At 47.7% G+C, this 19,379-nt stretch overlaps 1 protein-coding gene across 11 annotated transcripts in view; it reads left to right on the top strand.

Annotated features, from left to right (window-relative positions):
- Nucleotides 1-19,379, top strand: part of ABLIM3 (actin binding LIM protein family member 3) — a 101,771-nt gene that overhangs the window by 63,376 nt on the left and 19,016 nt on the right. For 7 of the 11 annotated variants that reach the window (XR_012125246.1, XR_012125245.1, XR_012125244.1 and 4 more), the window contains 5 exons: nt 1,598-1,685; nt 11,232-11,373; nt 12,095-12,153; nt 14,874-14,945; nt 18,907-19,062. Coding sequence is in view for 1 of the 11 variants with exons in the window: in XM_073222003.1 (XP_073078104.1) it covers nt 1,598-1,685; nt 12,095-12,153; nt 14,874-14,945; nt 18,907-19,062 (375 nt within the window). In the remaining 10 variants the exon portion in view is untranslated. The remainder of the gene's footprint in view (nt 1-1,597; nt 1,686-11,231; nt 11,374-12,094; nt 12,154-14,873; nt 14,946-18,906; nt 19,063-19,379) is intronic. The other 4 variants (XR_012125251.1, XR_012125253.1, XM_073222003.1 and 1 more) reach the window with 3 other exon arrangements.

The following is a 19,379-nucleotide window of genomic DNA, read 5'->3' on the forward strand; positions in this document are numbered from 1 at the left end:
AGCGAATCAGTCCCACACTATCTCAGCTTGGGAAAATAGCAGGCTTCTTCCAAAGTTTGCACAGTTTTGCTTTGATGACGATAAGGACATTTTATCATTGGTGGAGCCACACAACCAAGACAGAAAAAAGGATATTGGAATTTTTTTCTTTTTTAAAAATCTGTCCTTTCCACATTCTTGCTAAGTTTTTATAATCTATCAACTATCCTCAGAATAGGCGAGCCCATTCTTGCCACCTTCCAAAAAGATTCTGAAATAGACCTTCAGCATTATGCAGTTATAATTTTTTATTTAGAAGGAACTCATTAGCATGGAAGTGAAGGTTTGGGAAGGGACCTTTTACAGTCACCAGTGTCCATCAGTTCCCTCCAGGCATATCCCCTCAAAAGCCCTGCCATCACCTATAGACATACCTTCAAAATAATCCCTTCCTTCCAGCCCAGTGACTGTGCCAAGCTCCTCCCACATAGAAATTCAGGCACCACCACTGAAGGGCCAGCCCCTCTTGGCTGGGACTGTAGGGCCAGGATTGTGGGCACAGGAGTGAGTGCTGGGCTGGTGACCAGCCCTCACGGGTCCAGCTCCAGCACTGCTCCTGGCTTCCCGGGAGACTGTGAGGCCTGACCTTCACTGGGGCTGTTTCTGCCCCTATAAAAGTACTTGCAGCTGCAAATCATTTCCATTTTTACTGGAAATAGTTGTAGGGAAGGAACATGGGAATAGTGAAGGGGGCTCACCCAAGCCAGACTGGAGTGAGCTGGAGATGGGGTGCAGGCGCCCAGGTGATGCAGTCCTGGCACTGGTGTGGAGCAGAGGCTCAGGACCTGGTTTTGTGGGTCCCATTACTTGTCCACTGAGCCCTAAAAGTGTGTCCTTCACGTGCCACTCTCACAAGTTCTGTCATGTCTGTGACCTTGTGTAGCACTCTTACCTAATACTTTAAATTTGTCTTTAAGTTCCCACATGTAAGAACATTTATATAACATAACAGGAAAACCAAGATCAGTTGCCATATTGCCAGGAACAAAAGATAAGAACAGTTCTAGCTAGGTTCCACTGCTCATGGAGGCTCCATGCCTCAGACCTGTTCTCATTCTTGAAACGATTGAGTAGTAAGTTTTAGATATTAAAGACACACTGACATCAATCTGGTGCTTTCTCCTTTAAAAAAATCAGAAGAATTGATAGAGGATTGAAAGGAGATCATTTTTTTCATTGATCCAATGTTATTAAGTCCCAGGCCCATGTGCCACGAGTGGAAAGGGCCTCGTTCTTGGCAACACGCTGGGATTGTTTCCTCATCAGGAAATGCAGTGGAGCCAGCGGCCTCCAGGCCCTTCTGACACCAGAATTAAGTGCAGATGTCCAAGGAAGTGCCCTGAACTCGCGTCAGGGACCCACAGTGTGGAGGCACCAAGTGCCCTGGGCAGACTTTTAGATAGTTCTGGCCTCCCCCCTCCAGGTAGACTCCCAACCTACCTAAAGGCCATGAAGACACCAGCAGCACTTTGTGCCCAGGAGATGTTCAAACCCAGCCCGCCCCCACTGGACAGCAGCCCCGTCTCTGATCTCTCATGTCTTCTTTTTATTTCCATAGGCAGGAGGGAAGCACTACCACCCAACCTGTGCCAGGTGTGTGCGCTGCCACCAGATGTTCACCGAAGGGGAGGAGATGTACCTCACAGGTCAGCAAGTCTGAGCGTCTGTAAGGCGGTCCTGTGTGGTCATGACTGTGAAGGAGAGACCGTCTCCTTCCACTTCAGCTTTTCTTTGCTTTTGGCTTGTCCTCAACACTGCAATTACTTTGCCCTCTCTGGGTGGTTCGGGAAAGTTGCTGGCGTAGCTAATATGAAGTGACATGTAATGTGCCTTCCGTCCCTGTGCGCCTCCACCCGCTGCTTGGCTGGCCTGCTTCCCTGGCGGTGCTCTGGCAAGACTCCCCGGGCTCTGCCTGGGGGTGGGAGCCGAGCTGAACGAGACCAGATGGTCAGAGGGCCTCAGAGGGGTGCCTGGGCCGTAGCCCAGCAGCCTCTGCGCCACCTCCCTCTCCCACCCCTCCCCCACATCTCAGAGCATCACACCAGGCTGCTGCCTGGGTCCTCTCACAGCTCCCAGGACGCACCGAAAGGGACAGGAAGGAGCCGACAGTCTCTGAGAAGCAGATCAGCACTGTTTTTCCTCTGCCGCTTCCTGGGGACCAGCCCTCTGGCCCCAGGATTCTTGCACCAGTGTCCTGACCAGTCTCGGTGCTGTGCCCAGTCCTCTGCCCAGGCAGCCCTCTGGGCCATCCCAGTGTTCTTGGCAGAGCCCTGCTGAGGGGTCTTCAGGGCCCCCTCCCGCTCGCCCGTTTAAGTAGGAGCACTTCAGCCCAGCAGTTACGACCTTCTTACTGAAGGCTCAACCTGTGTTTCCAGGCTTGAACAAACCCAGCAGTTCAGCTGCCAAAGCTAGCCTCCAATCACCTTTTCATTCATTCAGCAATTATTTCTTGAGCCCCTACCATGTGCAGGCTCTCCCCAGGTGTCCACAGTGAGTCCAGCCACAGCCTGGGCCCTGCCACACAGCCCAGTGGGAGGCGGACATGGTCGGTAAGGACACAAATGACTGTCATGCGATAAGCCTGACGCTGGGAAGGCACGGGGCTGTGCGAGCACACTGGGTAGGGGGGGGGGTGTCAGGGGAGGCTCCCTGAGGAGGGGTGGGAGTGGAGATCCAGGAGTGAGTGGGCGTAACTGGGCAAACACAGGACGGTTGTGGTGCACCAGCCCGAGGGGACAGAATCTGCTGGGATCAGGTGGACAAAGAAATGGCAAGAGCGGGAGACAGGGAGGAACAGGGATGGCCCCGTGCAGAGGTCAGGCTGGGAGGTAGGCAGGGGCAGAGCAGGCCAGGCCTTGGGGCAAGGCAGTGTTCAGCCCTCCAGCAGAACTCCTGGGAAGCTTGTAGTTCATTCACTGAACAAGTACCCATCGGGCACCGCCTGTGGGCCTGGTGCTGTCCTAACAGCTCGAGGTGTAGCAGTGAGCAGGTCCAGCAAGTTTCCTGGCCTTGCAGAGCTTGCATTCTCCTGTGTCTTCCACGCCCTGCTTTTGACCAGAACTTTACAGAATATTGAGAGAGCTAAGCAGTGAAGTGAGTAGCTTTGTGATCATGAGCTAGAGTGCAAAATCAAACGAAATGCACAGCAGAAATGCCTCCAGGAGGTGGGAGATATTTTTGGTGATGAAGAAGGGCCTGTCACCCTCCTCCTTAATTATCCGCATCCCTGCTCTCCCGGCTCCTGGGAGAGTGGGAGTCATTGCAGGGCCTTCGGGGACCTGCCTCAGAGGCTGCTGAGTGATCCTGGAGTAAAGGGACCCATGCTGGAGTCGTGCTGACCCGGCGTGTGGGTGACTTGGGGGTGGCAGCCACCAGAGAGGACTGCTGCCACTGAGAGCTGGGCCTGGGATGGCCTTCCCTGGGCAGGGGAACCAGGACATGAGGTGACATTCCGCAGAAATGTAGGAAAACTCTCCTCCCATGCACAGGACTGGGAAGAACTGGCTGAGAGGCAGGACCCCTAGATTCAAGTGCCAGAACTTCCACTAATGGGCTGCGACCTTGAGAAGTGAGTGTCGTTCTCTGGGTCTCTTCCTCCACCTGTCAGAGGAGGGTAATTACACTGTCTCTCACTCATGGACTCAAACTGAGGCCATGCTCTCTGTGATGTGCCAGGTACTCAGAGAGGAACCCAGCCGGGGTGCTTGCCTCTGTGGTGGAATTTGCTGTCAGGAGGGGCAGACCCACTTTAATCAAACAGACGTGTAAACATTCAGCGACGAGCCGTGCCGAGTGCCGTGCGGGGGAGTCTGGGGGCAGCGGGAGTGGGTTACAAGGCTCCTGATCTCGTCTGGGAGGCCAGGGAGACTCTGCTGAAGAAGGAAAATGTCAAGCCAGGATCTTGAAAGTGAGTAGGGAGTGAGGGGTGAAGAGGGGAAAGACAAGTATGGAGACAGAGAAAACAGCAGGTGCACAGTCCCCCCGTGGGTGGAGGCATTACATGGCAGAGAAACTGAGGCAGGCCGCCATATATACAGAGAGCAAGTGAACTCCCCAATATTAGAGGAGAGAATGAATGTGAAGGTGTGAAGTGCCCCATAAAGCAACGTAAGGAAAGAGACTGTTAGAGAGCCTGCAAACCCCACCTACTCAGCTTATGGCAGGACACAGCAAGGGACTGCGAGCTGGCCTTGGGAAGTCCTTTTAGTTAGTTTGCTTGTGTTTTAATTACTATGGGCTGGTTTTCCAATGGGCTGTAACTGGGAGAAGTCCAACGTCTGTCTGCTCGAGAACTTCTAGGGCTCCTGGGGACAAGAGCAAGTTTTCTGTCAGTCTGTTGACTGTTTTTGTAAAGATGCCAGATTTCTAATCTGTTTGTTGTCCAAACCCTTCATCTGGTCTTCACCGGGAAATCAGGTCATTGATTTCATGCAGCAAAATAATAGCCAAAATGCTGCAGGTTTGGGGCTAAACTTACACTGAAATTACAAAGGTTACAGTTGTTAGATTGGTGGGAGTTTTTCTAAACCCAAAATGTGGTTCATAAGATAGAGTTTGCTCTTGCTCTAAATATGCCCATATTCAGGAAAAAGGAAAGATACCTTTTTTCTTCTTCTCCTTCTGTCTACACTAAGCACTTCCCTATTCCAAGAACCGGAGACAGAGAATAACACTGGAAATCCAGAAATTCAGCTGTACGTTTTTTAAGAGATCTCGGCTATCATTTGTATATTTAACTAAAATCCACCAGACAGAAAATCAATTATGAAATCCTAGGACAAACCTTGCTCTGCTAAGGAAAGTATTTTAATAAATTACAGGACTTACCAATAATAATAGTAATAATAGCAATAATAATGCAATGCCATCAGCTAATATTGGGCACATACTATGTATGTGTCAAGCAGTAGTGCTAAGGGTATTTTTTCGGTGGGGACGGGGGTTTGGACTAAACTATTAAAAGCAGTATCCCATTTTATCCTCAGAACAACCCTGTGCGCTAAAAGCCTTTAATATCTCCATTTCAGAGAACAAGAAGGTTTAGAGAGGTTATGTCCCTGGGCCAGTGCTGGCTGCTCTGTCTTGCTGGGCTTTGTTTAAGGCAGTTTTCTTCCATTTATTCTCAGCATTCTTACTCTGTGGTTTATCGTTGTCCTTCTGAATTCAATGAATACCCAGAAAACGCTTGCCAAAGTGTGCAAGTAGGTGTGTTTCTCCAAGGAGAGCATCTGCAGCTTCCATCACATTTTCATAGGTATCTGTGCCCCTAAATACAGTGAAGAGCCTTCGTTCTGTTAATGCAAATCCCAAATGGAGCCCTGAAAGCCTGCTTCGATAATTACACCAAACACTTCTCTTACAGAATTTAGTCTATTTCAAATCACAGTGTTTTTAGTTCAAAGGATACTGGGTCCTGCTACTGGGACGACGTGTGTCTTTGTGAAACAGCTGGGAATGCTGGTGGGATTCAGCTAGAGCTTCATCTCCTCTGAAGAGTACCTTCTAAGAGGTGCACCGAGCTGAGATATTAGAGAGGGACCAGCCCAGGTCACAGAGCCGGGAATGCCAGCCATTACTTGTGATCGCCGCATCTCAACAAACCACACTTTAAGAAGCTCTAGCATAATGCTGGCTGCTGTAATTTAGTAGTTTAGCATTGTTATTTTAATTTGTATCTACCTACTGACAGCTTAGGTTGTAGGAGTAATGCGTAAAAACTTTAGATCTCATGTTTTCCCAATCCTGCTACATAATTTTAGACTCTTCAAACATAGCCTGTTGCTGTACTAAACTGGTTATTTCCTAACATCTGATTCTACTAAGCATATTTCATTTTAAATAGAGTACATTTTAATTTTTGATGAGCTGTAATTTTTCTCTTTTTTTAGATTTTTAGGGTTACCAAACATCTTGAATCCAATAGAGAATATCATAGCAGAGTAGCTTGAAGTCTGTATTTAAAAGTCTGTTTCCAACTTCCTCTTCTCAGGCCACCTCGAATTCAAGATGATGTGCCATTTTCTCACCAGTTACATGTCACATCCATTTCACCAGCCAATTTGTCCATGTTGGTCAGAATTAGGTCCGGAGTAGCAATCTCCCTGGTTGCTTCCTCTATTTTCTGGGAAACAAAATTGCCTGCCAGGCAAGCCAGGAACTTGTCAGATACTCAAGTTTTAGTTCAGTGAGATATTTTATTAGTCTAGACTTTTTTAGGTGGCAGAACCCCAGTTGAAACAACATTAGGCAGAAGAGGATTCATCCGCTCTCAGAACTGAGGAGCGTCGGGCAGCAGCACTGCTGGGTTGAAGGGGCCCGTGGAGGGCAGCAGGTGGTTCTGCTCCTTGCTTCTTTCTGTGTGTGGCTCCACCACTTCTGCCCCAGACTGGCTGCGTCCATGTTTGGGGAAGGAGCGCACGGCCAGCCCCCGCCCCTCACAGGACAGAAGGGCAGCATTCCTGCAAGGGTCAGCAGAGAAGGGCTGGAGAGACTCCGAGGAGCCTGGTCTGCTGACCACATCCAGGCCAGGGCAGGGAGGCAGCTCTGCTCGGCAGGCAAGGCATCTAGGCTCCCTAGACATCCCTCGATTTTCCCACCTGAAAACAGGGATAACAATAGGCCCTCCTCACCAGGCTGGTGTGAGGATTACCATGAACGCATGGTAGAGGCTTAGCGCAGCCATGCACTGCTAAATGCCAGCTACTTTCAATATTATCATCATTATTAACAACGCTTAGCATAGGGCTTTCCACACGTAGTCAGCAAATGTTGGTTTCATTATTAGTTTTTACTTAAGTATATAAAGTATATAAATGTTACGAAGTGTATAGCATTAGGCCTGGCAGAGGCACTCTCTTATATTACAATAACAGTAAGATCATTAGTTCCTGATGCAGACTGAGCCCTCAGCACTCTTAGTTACTGTCCTGTCAGCAGCCACAGCCATCAGCCCCCGTGCGTCAGCCAGCACCTCGCTCAGGCCCGCCATTCTCCTTTCCTCACCCTGCCTGATATCCTGCATGGTAACCAGCTTCGTGGCAGCTAAACACTTTTCTTCAGTAACCTCTTTGTTAAGCTTCAAGCCCCCTTGATCACGTCAGGTCCAGACAAACTGGTCTTTTCCACTTCTCCTGCATTGCCCTCGTCCCTGGGCACAAGCCCAACATCCCAGAAGGGCACACTGGCAGCCAAGCCAGGCTTCTGCTCAGTGGCTCCAGCTGCCTGGCCAGCCCTCCACATGCTGCACAGCTCCTGCCCACTCAAGCCCGGCTCCCCGGAGTAGGAGAGAAAACAACCATCCACTTGTCCTCAGGTTTCTCCATCGCTCCTTTCCCCTTACTAGAACGAGATCCCGGCAAGTAGATTTTTTTGGTAGGGGAGGGGGGATAACAATAGCACCGCCTGACAGTTACTGAGCGCCTATGCTAGGCACAGCCTGTTCCGTGTGCTCTACATATATTGACTCCTTAGTCCCCACAACAAACCTAAAAAGCAGATACTGTTATCATCCCCATTTTATAGGTGAGAAAACCAAGGCACAGAGTTTCTCCAGACATTTTAACTAGTAAGCAATGAACTGAGGTCCAAAGCCCCTAAGAATAGTCCACCAAAGACACAGGCGGCCTGAAGCCTGGTGAGGATTCACCGATGTCCAGGGTCATAGTGATGAAGATCCTGTTGTCACCGCCTGTCAGAGTCAGCAGAGGGGCTCGCTCTTCTCTCTTCTCCAGCATCGGAACCCTAGTGACCAGCAAGGAGCAGAGGGTCCTGCGCTCTACAGAGCGGTCCAGCTGCTGTGGGCCAGGCTTACTGAGGTCAAATCCATGTATCATCCAAGTCACCACTTTAAAGTGTACGATTCAGTAGCTTTCCATACATTCACAATATTGTGCACCCACCACCTCTATCTAGTTCCAAAACATCATCATCCCTCCCAAAGGGAACCCATATCCACGCAACATTTGTTCAGCCTCCCCCTGCCTCTAACCCCTAGAAAGCATCAGTCTGCTTTCTGTCTCTATAGATTTACCTATTTTTGATATTTCATACAGAGGGAATCATGCAATATGTAGGCATTTGTATCTAGCTTCTTTCACTTGACATGTTTTCTAGATTTGTCCACATTGTAACATGTAACATCATTCCTTTTTATGGCTGAATGATATTCCATTGTGTGGACGCACTGCATTTGTTTATCCTTGCTGGGTTTTAAAAAGAGTCCTTCCAAGATCCTAACAAGTTCACATCACAGAGGTCATGCTGCTGACATAAAGGCACAGCTTTGAGAAACCTCACCCTGCTACAGTCAAAGGGAATCTGGAGAAGCAGCCTGCTCTAAGGGAGCACCCTGGCTAGGTTAAAACTCAAAGGGCTGCTTAATGAGTGAAAAGGGCTGTGAGGCAAGCAGCAGGGAGGGTCACTGGGCACCTGCAGGGTCTAAAAGCATTTAAATTCAAAGATCCTTAAAAAAAAACGCTGTGCTGGCCAAGTAGAACCTTAGGGTGGGTCACTTTCAATCTCTGCTGTGTTTGTAACCCTGGCTTGGCATTCTTTGGGGAGACTATGGCACCAGCTCTCACTTTGGCATTAAAATCTCCACTAATACAAAAACAAAAGTCCTGGCAAGTTGAATTTCAAGGTCTAGCAGAGAGATTGGTGGACTCCCAAACACTGAATAAGCCCAAAATGTTCCATGTGTGCTGTACCCAGACAGAGAGAAGATGAATGCTGACTCTACTAGGGATTAAAAGCAGCCTTAATACCCGGCTCCAGACAGTTTTGGAGAATTAGATCTCTACCTCCGAGTCTGCTGATACAGAAACAGCTAATCCTTCCTGTCCGTACCTTTCCCTGGAGGTTTTAACTGCAGAATCTGGAGAATGGGTGACAGTCTCAGAGGACAGGAGTATCACCTGTGGAACCAGGAGCCTAGCAAGCACAAAAGGTTGAATTCTTCTAAGTTAAAGAGTTCTGTTTTATAAAATTGTTTTCTTTATCCCATTACATTCCAAAGCAACAGATTTGGGACATTTACTGGTATTCAGCCCTGTGGTTCTCCAGTGTATAGAGTCACAGATCACTTGGGGAGATTGTTCAAATCAGATTCTCAGTCCTCACCAGGAGGTTGACTTCAGGGGGGGGTCTCTGGGGCTTAGGAATCTGCATTTTACCAGGCTAACAGGTGGCCCATGGGCCACACTTTGACAAACCCCAATCTAGTGAATATACTTATAAACAGTCAACCTGGAATTATAGCTGTTGAATCAGAGTCTAGATTATACCAGTTGTCTAAACCTCTGAGCCCAGATTAGGGAATTCATAGAATATCATGTCTCTTTTGTTTGCTCATGCACTCAATGAGTATTTATGGAGAATCGTAGGTAAGACAGATATGAATCCTGTTGCTTATAGAACTTACATTCTAGTCAAGATCATTGGATGGGGCAAATAGTAATACATATGGAAACAGATTCTCTAGGGGTTGAGAGGGATCGTGAGCGTGCGTTAGAGTGACTGCCACACTCTGCGTCTCCTCAGCAGTGTCTCTGCTGAGCATGGACCCCCTCAGTGTGTTCATAAATACTCCCAGGGACGGGAGGCGCACTCTGAACACGAGCCCATTCAGTCCTCGGTCGTCGGGATTTTCCTTCCCTGGAGCTTCTGCCCTTAGTCCTTGTTCTACTTTATAAGACACCCCAACAAGTGAACCCCTTCTTCCCACAGAGAGGTGCTAAAATATCCAAAGGCCATTTCCACCCCTCCATTAAGTTTTGTCTTCTCCTGGTGAAGACTCTGCCTTTCGGCCTAATTCTGGGTCCCTTCTCCGTCCCGATGACTTCCTCCTCTGCGTGAATTCCACCCTGTGTCTTCCTTTTTTTAAATTCAAAGGTGGGATCCACCCTGTCATTCATTCATTTCTTTTTAAACACGTGAGCCAGGTACTATTTTAGACTCTGGGGTTAAAGTCCTTAGAAGAGAATAATGCCCTTCACTGTGGACGTCTTCTTTCTGTTGGTGTCACGTCGAGATCCTGACTAATGGCAGAAGCTCATCCAACCATGATTTCATAGGGGGCTTTGTGAGCAGTCACCTTTGCTACCTTTATTTACCTAAATTTATTGCTAACCACCAACCACCAATTTTTCCCTCTTGAATTTAGATTATATACCACCAACTCCCAAATTTCTGATTTTTTTCAAGTCTTATTTCTTTCTCCCTTTCTGTTCTCCCTCCTCACTTCTCATGTAAACTGCTTTCCCGTATGCACAGTGCTGAAGCCGTTTGTGGCTAAGCTTTACTTCAGAGCAGGCATGTGACGGCACGAAGAGACTGGTCTGACTGAGCCCATCACTTTACACATCATTTCCTCCCGTGAGAACTTCTGCCTGACCTTTTACCTTTCCTGTGCCTCTTTCACTCCATCTCATGTCCTTGTCAGGCATCTGTGTCCACTACATCCATGTCCTGCAGTGACCTGTACCATGTGCTTCCTGCCAGAGCCACAGTGGTAAACAGCTCCTGGTGGACGCAGCAGCGGCCCGGGAGGACCCGGAAATGCTCTCTCTAATCACTCCCCAAAGCAGAGCCCCCCACCCACCACTTGGTAGTGGACACACCCTAGGATTGCGAGGATCAAGCCACAGACCCAGAGTCCCTCTACTGGGCTCTCAGAGCTACTGCACTTCCCATTACAAGGACCTAAATTCGTGTTGAATTACTGGGAACATCCGAGAACATCAGCAAACAAGAATCAAAGATCTCTGTCCCACAAATGACAAAACTGGCCCTAGAATTAGAATTTTGGAGATAGAAATCATCTTCAAGACCATCCGGTTCCCACCTAATCGTTATCGGATGCGGGAACTGGATCCCGTATGGAGGGTGTGTTAAGGACCACGCTGAGCTGAGCACCCAGGGCTCTTCGTGCTGGGCCCCTCTTCTGCCCGCCACACTCTCAAGTCTAGTTGTTCAATCTCACACCATCCCCCTGCCGCCCAGCCAGCATTGCAGCCCTCGGGGTTCCAGGCAACAAACAATAATGGAAGGCATATCCTAAAAACAAAGTCAGACAAACAAATGCCATCTGGGTGCTCAGGAATCCAGCCATTTGCTGGCTCCTTTCCTTTTAAGGCTGGTTACAAGAGGACTGGCACCAGAGGGATAATATGTTCCTATTTTTCCCTCTAATCCAGGACACCTGTCCCTTCTTTGAAGAATGTGTAGTATTTGGGGCTGCTTCTCAACATGTGACCAGCCACCTGCTGCTCATGCCTTTCCAAATTGGCCTCTTGAATTTGGGGCCAACCAACTGGACCCCCCAACCCGCAATAAAATGTGAGCATTTGCATTATACTAAATTTGAAGAGTCTGGAGGAATGAGCACATTGAGACAGTGCTCTGAAGCAGAATGTACGCCACGACACCCTCTCCCCTTCAATGTGATAGCTCTGGTAGACTGCCACAAGTCTTTGAAGAGAAAGGAAGGTTGAAGTTTGCCACAGCCTGCCACTTTATTTCACCTCCACTACCATTCATTCATGCAACAAATATTTATTGACCACCTGCTATGTGTCACTCACTGCCAATCATCCACTTATCTGTTGACCCCACAAATGTGTACGGGGCCTCCTCCAACAGCCAAGTCCCATGCTGGATGCTGTAGCAATGAATAAAGCTCAGCTCCTGCCCAGAGGAGCTCCTAAGTTAGTTGGGGCAATAAATCCACAAGCTACTGTGATATAAGATTGTATATGTTGAGAGAAATACAAAGAATTATGGATTACAAAGGAGAGAGAAGTCACTCCCAGCTGGCAGGTAAGGAACTTTGTAAGAAGATGCCATGTGAGACCTGGACCTTATGGATGGGTAGGATTTGGACAGGAGGAAAGAGTGTGTGGATGGCTGAAACCCGTACTGCAGAGAACCCATACTGCAGAGAAACTCCTGGCTACTGTGTAGGGTGCATATGCCGCTATGGGAGGTGGGGGACAAGGAGAAACTCCAAAAGGTGGTGGGTGTGAAGGGTCTGAGCCATTGTTATTTTCCTGACCCTTAGGTTCTGAGGTTTGGCACCCCATCTGCAAACATGCAGCCCGGGCAGAGAAGAAGTTGAAGGTAAGCAAGCTGGTAGTGGTAACAGACCAGCTACTTTTTGACCCAGGTTAGGGGCTACTGTGCTTCAGTAGAGAGTCATTCCTTAGTGTGCACACTCCCAGGTGTGTGCCAGTGTCCTTACATTTCCTTAATAGTAACACCTCCGTCATGGGGCTTTTGACAGGAGAAAGACATTGGATATGACAGCACTTTGAAAACTGTAAAGCACTGTATTAATGTGAGTTCATAGGGTCTCTGAGTCAGGCTTTACCAGTATTTACCAAGACGGCAGCCTCTCTGAGCTGTGCATGCTGATGTTTCTCTCCAGCCTAAGGTTACTAATAATAGTTTATATTGTCATAGGAATTGACAGTTTGCAAACATCTTCACAGCCACTGTCTGATTTGATTTATTGGGGCAGATGGGGCAAGGAATTTTATCTTCCCTTTGTTTGTGAGAAAACCAAGGTCTAAAATGGGCAGTAATTTGTCCACAATAACACAACCAGGCATGACCAGAGCCAGTGTCCCCAGGCACACGCTCGACCAACTGCAGTCCTGTGTCCCTCTGCACTGCTGTGCTCTGACAAGTACCAGGAAGTCCTGTGACTCTGGGATCTTGATCCACACACTGCAGGAAGGGGCCCAGCTCCTGGTGTGGGGGGGAAACCTAAAATGTGCGCTGAGGGAACACTTGATGATGTCCATGGTCCTGTACACCCCAGCCCCTGGGGATCAACTTGGGCCCCTGGGGCTCTATTAGAAGTTACCTGTAAGAGTCTCAACTAAAAATGTAGGTGTACAATTTCTGACCAGGTGCTTAAACCTGGTCTCCTTTGCCATCTCATCCACCTAATCTAAGTTTTGCAAAAGAGCTGGCCTTTTGATACATAATTTTTTTTTGAGCCATGAGTTTTTTTCCCTGTTTCTTCCAAGGCCTCTCCCATGTAAGTTGTAAGAAGACCTAATTTTCCTTTTCTCATTCAACTTCCTTTTTGATGTCATTTCTCAAGTTTCAGTTCTCCATCTCCAACCTTGATGTTTTTTTGCTGTATTTGTATACTACCTATATCGCTATATGTTTAATATTTTTCTTTAAATCAACTCACTATTTTTTACTTAACACTTTTTACTTAAAATTAATTTTCAAATAAAACTTTATATCACCAAGTCAAAAATCTATATTATTTCCCACAAGTAGAAGGTAATCATAAAATATATTCAATTAAAGTGAAGTGAATCCCGTTTTTAAAATAAAATTTTGTATACATAAATATATTATATATAGTTGATAAACAATATCATACTGGTTTTGTATATACCATTATTAAATGCTTATCCCAACTATCTGTCAACATAGAAAGATGTTACAGAACTATGACTATGTTCTCTATGCTGTACTTTGATCCCCTTGACTACTTTATATTATGATTGAGATCTTATGCCTCTTTATCCCCTTCACCTCTTCACCCACCCACCCTAACACCTCCCCTATTGTAACCACCAATCACTTCTCAGTGTCTGTAAGTTTATTGCTATTTTGCCCATTTTGTTCTGTTTTGGTTTTAGATTCCACATATAAATGAAATCATATGGTGATTGTCTTTCTGTGCCTGGCTTATTTCACTTAACATAATATCCTCTAGGTCCATCCATGTTGTCCAAAAGGGCAGGATTTCTTTCTTTTTTATGGCTGAATAATTTCCATTGTGTATATGGACCACATCTTTTTTATCCATAGAAGAAATAATTCTTAAGAATACATCTTAAAAATTCCAGCTAAATCATATTGCCTGCTCTCTGTTCAAAAAAGGAGGAAATTAGCAATTACTGAGAAAGTTGTTGAAGTATATGAGCATCAAATTAAGACTTCTTCCTTGATCTAAACAAGAGGATTGAAATAGAATCTTACATTATACTCTCCCACTCTATGACTCAGTATTATCAAATGTTCCACCTAAATGCATCTCCTGAGAGCCACCACTAGTCCATGATCCACAGTTTGGGAAACATTTCTATATAGCCTCACTTAGCATGATTGTAGGATGAGAGATCTGGAAGGGAATTTAGCAATCCCTATGACCAGCCCCTTCGTTTTCATCAGGAATCTAAGGTCCCCAAAATCACATAGTTCATTAGTGGTCCTTGCTTCCCAGTCTGTTTACTTTTTAATCACAACATGCTGCCACTCTGTTAAATGCACTAACACTGATATAGTGTTTTCTGTTAAGGGTGCCATTTATTCATCATTACTATTGTTCAGAGAAAATTTTTTTAAGTTTATCACTTAAGTCGCTGTTGATTTGCAATGCATATACTATAAAGAATTAGTATATTATGCAATTATGTCAAGTTTAACATACTTCTACATTTTACATAAACAAACTGCTAAGGAATGAGTATTAACCTACTTTATTCATTTACACTAAATATATTACTGACTGGGATAACCCAAAATGAAAAGCTCTATGAGTAGCTTCTTATCTAAGAAGACAGTTAAAAATATGTGAAGCACAAATCCACATCCTGTCCAACAGCCAAATCCAACAGTGTTTCTCTTTCATTCACACTCGGAAACTGATTAAAAAGGCATAAAATAAAGAGAAAGTGGATGAATAGCCAGAGAGTACTTCTACCAGAATTGGTAGTGTTCCTGGAGAGCTGTGTTCCTGGGCCCCCGCCGCGCCCTCCCCACCAAATGGAAGGTGCAGCTTCTCACTTGTCTCTCCCTCTCTCCCACAGCACAGGCGGACGTCAGAAACTTCCATCTCACCGCCTGGGTCCAGCATTGGGTCGCCCAACCGAGTCATCTGTGTATGTATCACTTTTCAGCCCCTGAAATGCCTTTTTTTAGTCCCAGACCTGGCATCTAAAGGGTTTCTAAGGACAGCTGGAGACAGCCGTTTGGTTTTTATCCAGCTGACATCTAGTGTATGCCTGTCATGTGCTGGGCTCTGTGCTAGGTGCTGAGAATACAGTGGGGTGCAGAGAGCCTGGATTCTGTCCTCATGGAGCACGCAGCCTGATAAACAGTTCAGTGGGAGCAAGAAAAAGAAAGTGCAAAGACAGCAGTGGCCCATGAAAGGCTCTCAAACCAGTGCAAGGTGCCTCCTTCCCCATTACTTAACTGAGACAAGGGAAGATCAGAGTAGGTATTGGGTGGGAAGTCAGTGTGGAGATAGTGTGTGTGGTAATGAGGCAGAAAGGGGGAGGAAGCCATATGCATATAGAGACATGGCCACAGTGGATTTGCACAGATAAAGAAGCACTTTCTCATTACATAAGAAGTCCCGGGATGGAGGAGCCCCATGTGTGTGTCTGAGCGCCCATCCCAGAGGCATTCAGACAGACAACTCATTATTTGCGGGGATATGGCAAAAAGGGCCACAGGTGAGTAGATGATCTCCGAAGTCCCTTGGATTCATACATTCATTCCACAAATGTGTGCCGAGAGTCTGTTGTGTGGTAAGTTCTGGGCTCTGCACTGGAAAACATTGGTGAACGGCGGCAGCCTGAGCACCTAATTCCACAGACAGTCAGTCGCAGTTCTGGCAAGTTCTAGGAAGAAAAAGTGCAGGGTGTTCTGATGATGCTACAGGTGACCAGAGGGGCCTGGTGATTTCGGACCAACTGGCAGAAGAGCCCCGAGGAAGAAATAAAAGGGCAAACCTGAGAGATGAACAGAAATCAGCTCAAGGAGGCGGGGAGACAGAGCCTGAGAGCAGCAGAGGAGGGGCCGATGGCCAGCAGCTTCAGTCTGACTCCAGACTGTTCAGCCTTCCTCAAGGCAAAGTAGCCAGGAACTCCAGAAATGGGGCAGAAATGGTCTGCAGCAGGAAACCCATTCTTTTAATAAGAAGTCTAGATACAGCCCCCTAACCAGCCAGCCCTGGCTGTGCCCTGCCCACCATTACTGTATCATTATTTTACCCCAAATCCAGTTTCCTCCTTGATCCCTGGATAATGCCCATGGATGGGACTGTTTCCTTTCCTTTCTTCCTCTTTTCAAATGAGAAAAAAAATTCTTAAGAGCTGTCATTGACTGCACACGGATCAGTACTGCCATGTGGCTTCCATAAAAGACAAGTGACTTTGATCACAGGCTGTACTCATTGAAGATTCCTGTCCAGAACAGGAGAAATGATCATCCCCTCGGTGCTCTGAAGAGGGCCAGACCACAGCAGGATCAATAAGCTTAGCTTCAGGGCCCACACCATAAGAGTGTCATCAACAAAAGTGAGCACGTCTCCAGAAGAGAGTTTCTAGGGTATTCAAGGTGAGGATCTGTATAGCTGTGCCACAATGCCTTTAATCCCTGGCTGGTCTCCCCTGCTACTGAGGAGCCTCTCTGACTTTTGTGAACTGAATCAGGCCCTGATGGTGTTCACCCTGAAGTCTGGAGAAAGCTTGCAGAGTTGCCCCAGTGAGAGGGCAGCTCAACTGCAGATGAACAGCAGCAGCTGGGACACCTGCCGTCGTGGCCTTGAGCTGGGAGCTTCTGCACTGAGACAGTTACCCCAGGGTGGGCAAGCATCCCCCCTTTGTGCTTCGCTGTCCTTGTTTTTTGGTGCCTCCCTTCAGCTGCTCTGGGAGTGACTGCACATGTCACACGAGCTGTGTTTTAAGTCAGGCCATTCCAAACACGGCTTCCAAATTCAGAGAAGGATCCATCCAGTCACTTTCAGACATGCAATAACAGGCAGAGACAGAGTGTTGGTTTAATTTTCACTGACACTGAGGCTCAGTACTAAAATAGAATCACCAGTGCCCCTGGAAGGGGGCGGGTCCTTTCAGACTTTGCTCCCCCCCCCCCGCTGTTAAAATCATCGTTAGGAGGTTTGATTTTGACCGGCGCATGTGTTCTGTTCCTTCCTTCCTGATTACGCTAGGGTGCCTCTGCTCGATGACCATGCCTCCAGATGGAAGGCTCATTTTTCACCCTGTAGTCAAGGCAGCTATAGGAAGAAATACAAGCTTAGTATTTTTGAGGTTTGGAGTAAAGTGCCAGGATGGATCCCGATGGGCCGAGACAAGTCTGTAAGATGCCAAGAGCTCTCGAGGTCAAGATGTACCATCCCAGGACAAAAGGGAGCAGTTACTTCAGCAAGGGGAATCTCCTAATAAGGTTCCCTTTATCCACACACCCCAAAATTGGTACAGACAGGGATGTCTGACCCAGGCTGGCCATGGCAGAAATGACATGGCACACCTCCAAGGGTTTAACTGAGGAGGGTTTATGAGGGAACCCCTTCCAGAGATGTGGGGAACATTAGGGGACCCACACAACACAGTGGCATCCAGGGACTACAACAGCAGGAAGTAGCCACCACCTCAGGCCTGAAGGGAAGGGTTGGGGAGAGCCGGAGCCATGGAAGGCAGCCCCAGACCAGAGCTGTGCCTGCCATGGCCAAGGTAGGGCAGGTGCAGGGGGCACAAGTACCCACCTATCTCCATTCAGTCCCTAGTCTGAGGGTGACCCCCATTGGCCCACCTGGAAGCCAGGGAGCCTCTGAGACTCTCCCTGGGGCCTCAGAGCCCAGATCAGGGCACGGAGTGGTACCCAGGGCACGGAGCGATGGAGAAGGAGCAGCACGGTGCCTACGTGGCAGCGGGACGGGACAGGGGCAGAACAGTGGAAAGGTTATAGGACGTGTTTAGAATATCAGCGCTTATAAGGTCTTTCTGAAAGCTGCTCTCTGCAGTAGTCTTGGCCCTGAAACTTACCTGTCCCCCGAGGCACTGGCAGAACATTATAAGACCCAGTCCCTTGGATTCTGTCTAGTGGCCTCTCTTAATTCACCCCACCTTAGGACCTTGCAAGTCAGAGTAGTTGGGGGGAACAGATGCTGATTGGCCACAGCAGAAAGGGCCACAGAGGGGACAGCTGGAGGCCGCTGACATGGAAAGGCTTCAGAAGCCACAAGACGTGGACTGTCCTGTATGGGGCAAAGCTGTCTCTTCATCCATGCGGTTCCACAGGACTGAACTCAGGGTAAGGAGTGGTCTTCTCAGTGCCGTCCTCCGGCAGCTGTCAGGCAGTGAACTCCCCGACCTGTTAAGTGAGGAGAGGCCGCTGGGAAGGGCAGGCTGTCAGGTTAGGCTGCCTAGGTTTGAATTCTGGTTTTGCTACTTATTAGTTGTGCAACCTTGGGTGAGATAATTGATTTCTCTGTGCCTGTTTCCTTCTTCAAAAACAAGGGTGATAATCAGTACCTATTAAAATTGAGAGTTGCATGGATTCATGCAGATAATCCACACAACGGACTTCAGATGGAGTCTGATTCATAATAAGTGCTCACCAAATGTTACTGTTTTACTATCGTGATTAATTTTCTTCACTTCTTCATCATCTTCAAGGAGGCTGTGAATGAGGCTACCCTCCCTGGGTGGAGGCAGTCAGCACCCAGGTTGTGTAACCCAGACTGGGTTCAAACCTACTGGCTGAGGGGTGCCAGCTGGGGATCTTTTGGGGCCTCAGTTTCCTCATAGGAAAGCAGTATTAACACTGAAACCTACCTCACAGAGGCATCATGGTGTTCAGAGGAGATATTTCCTGTAAAGCACAGGGCCTCCCACACAGTGTAGTCGTTAGCCCTGTGGGAATGGATGTCCTCCTTGGCCTGCCTTGTTCTAACATTCTGCGAGTCTTCCGTCCTAATACTTGGTGTTCGTTGGAAACTGGAGAAGCTTATTCCTCCTGTGCCTGGCTTTTGTTTCCTCTCTCCTTTCCCTCTTACCTTTCTGCTTCTTTCCTGTCCATTTCCCTCTGCCCTAGGCTAAAGTGGATAATGAGATCCTTAATTACAAAGACCTGGCCGCTCTCCCCAAGGTCAAGTCCATCTATGAGGTGCAACGCCCCGACCTCATTTCCTACGAGCCCCATTCCAGATACACGTCCGACGAGATGCTGGAGAGGTGTGGTTATGGAGAGGTATGGTGTCTTGGCCCTCCCTTGGAGGCTGTTGGAGGAGAGGAGGGGCCAGGGGTCCCCGGTCCACTCTGTCAGAGACACCTTGGCCTCTACACTGTTGACACCCAAACTCTTGTAAACTGGAATTTACAGCCGTGTGTAAAAATCAAGGAGCCTCATCTAAGTCTGACTTTTCTTGAAAAAATCAGAGCTGGTGACACGATACCAAAATTTCTACTATGTGGAGATGTGCCTCTCACCCCCTGCCTGGCTCAATGGCCATGTAGGTTTTTAATGTCTGTAATCAATTTTTCTGTTTTTTTCACATGGGCTAAATT

This window comes from Manis javanica, chromosome 14 (genome assembly GCF_040802235.1).
Source record: "Manis javanica isolate MJ-LG chromosome 14, MJ_LKY, whole genome shotgun sequence".
NCBI classification, from domain to species: Eukaryota; Metazoa; Chordata; class Mammalia; order Pholidota; family Manidae; genus Manis; species Manis javanica.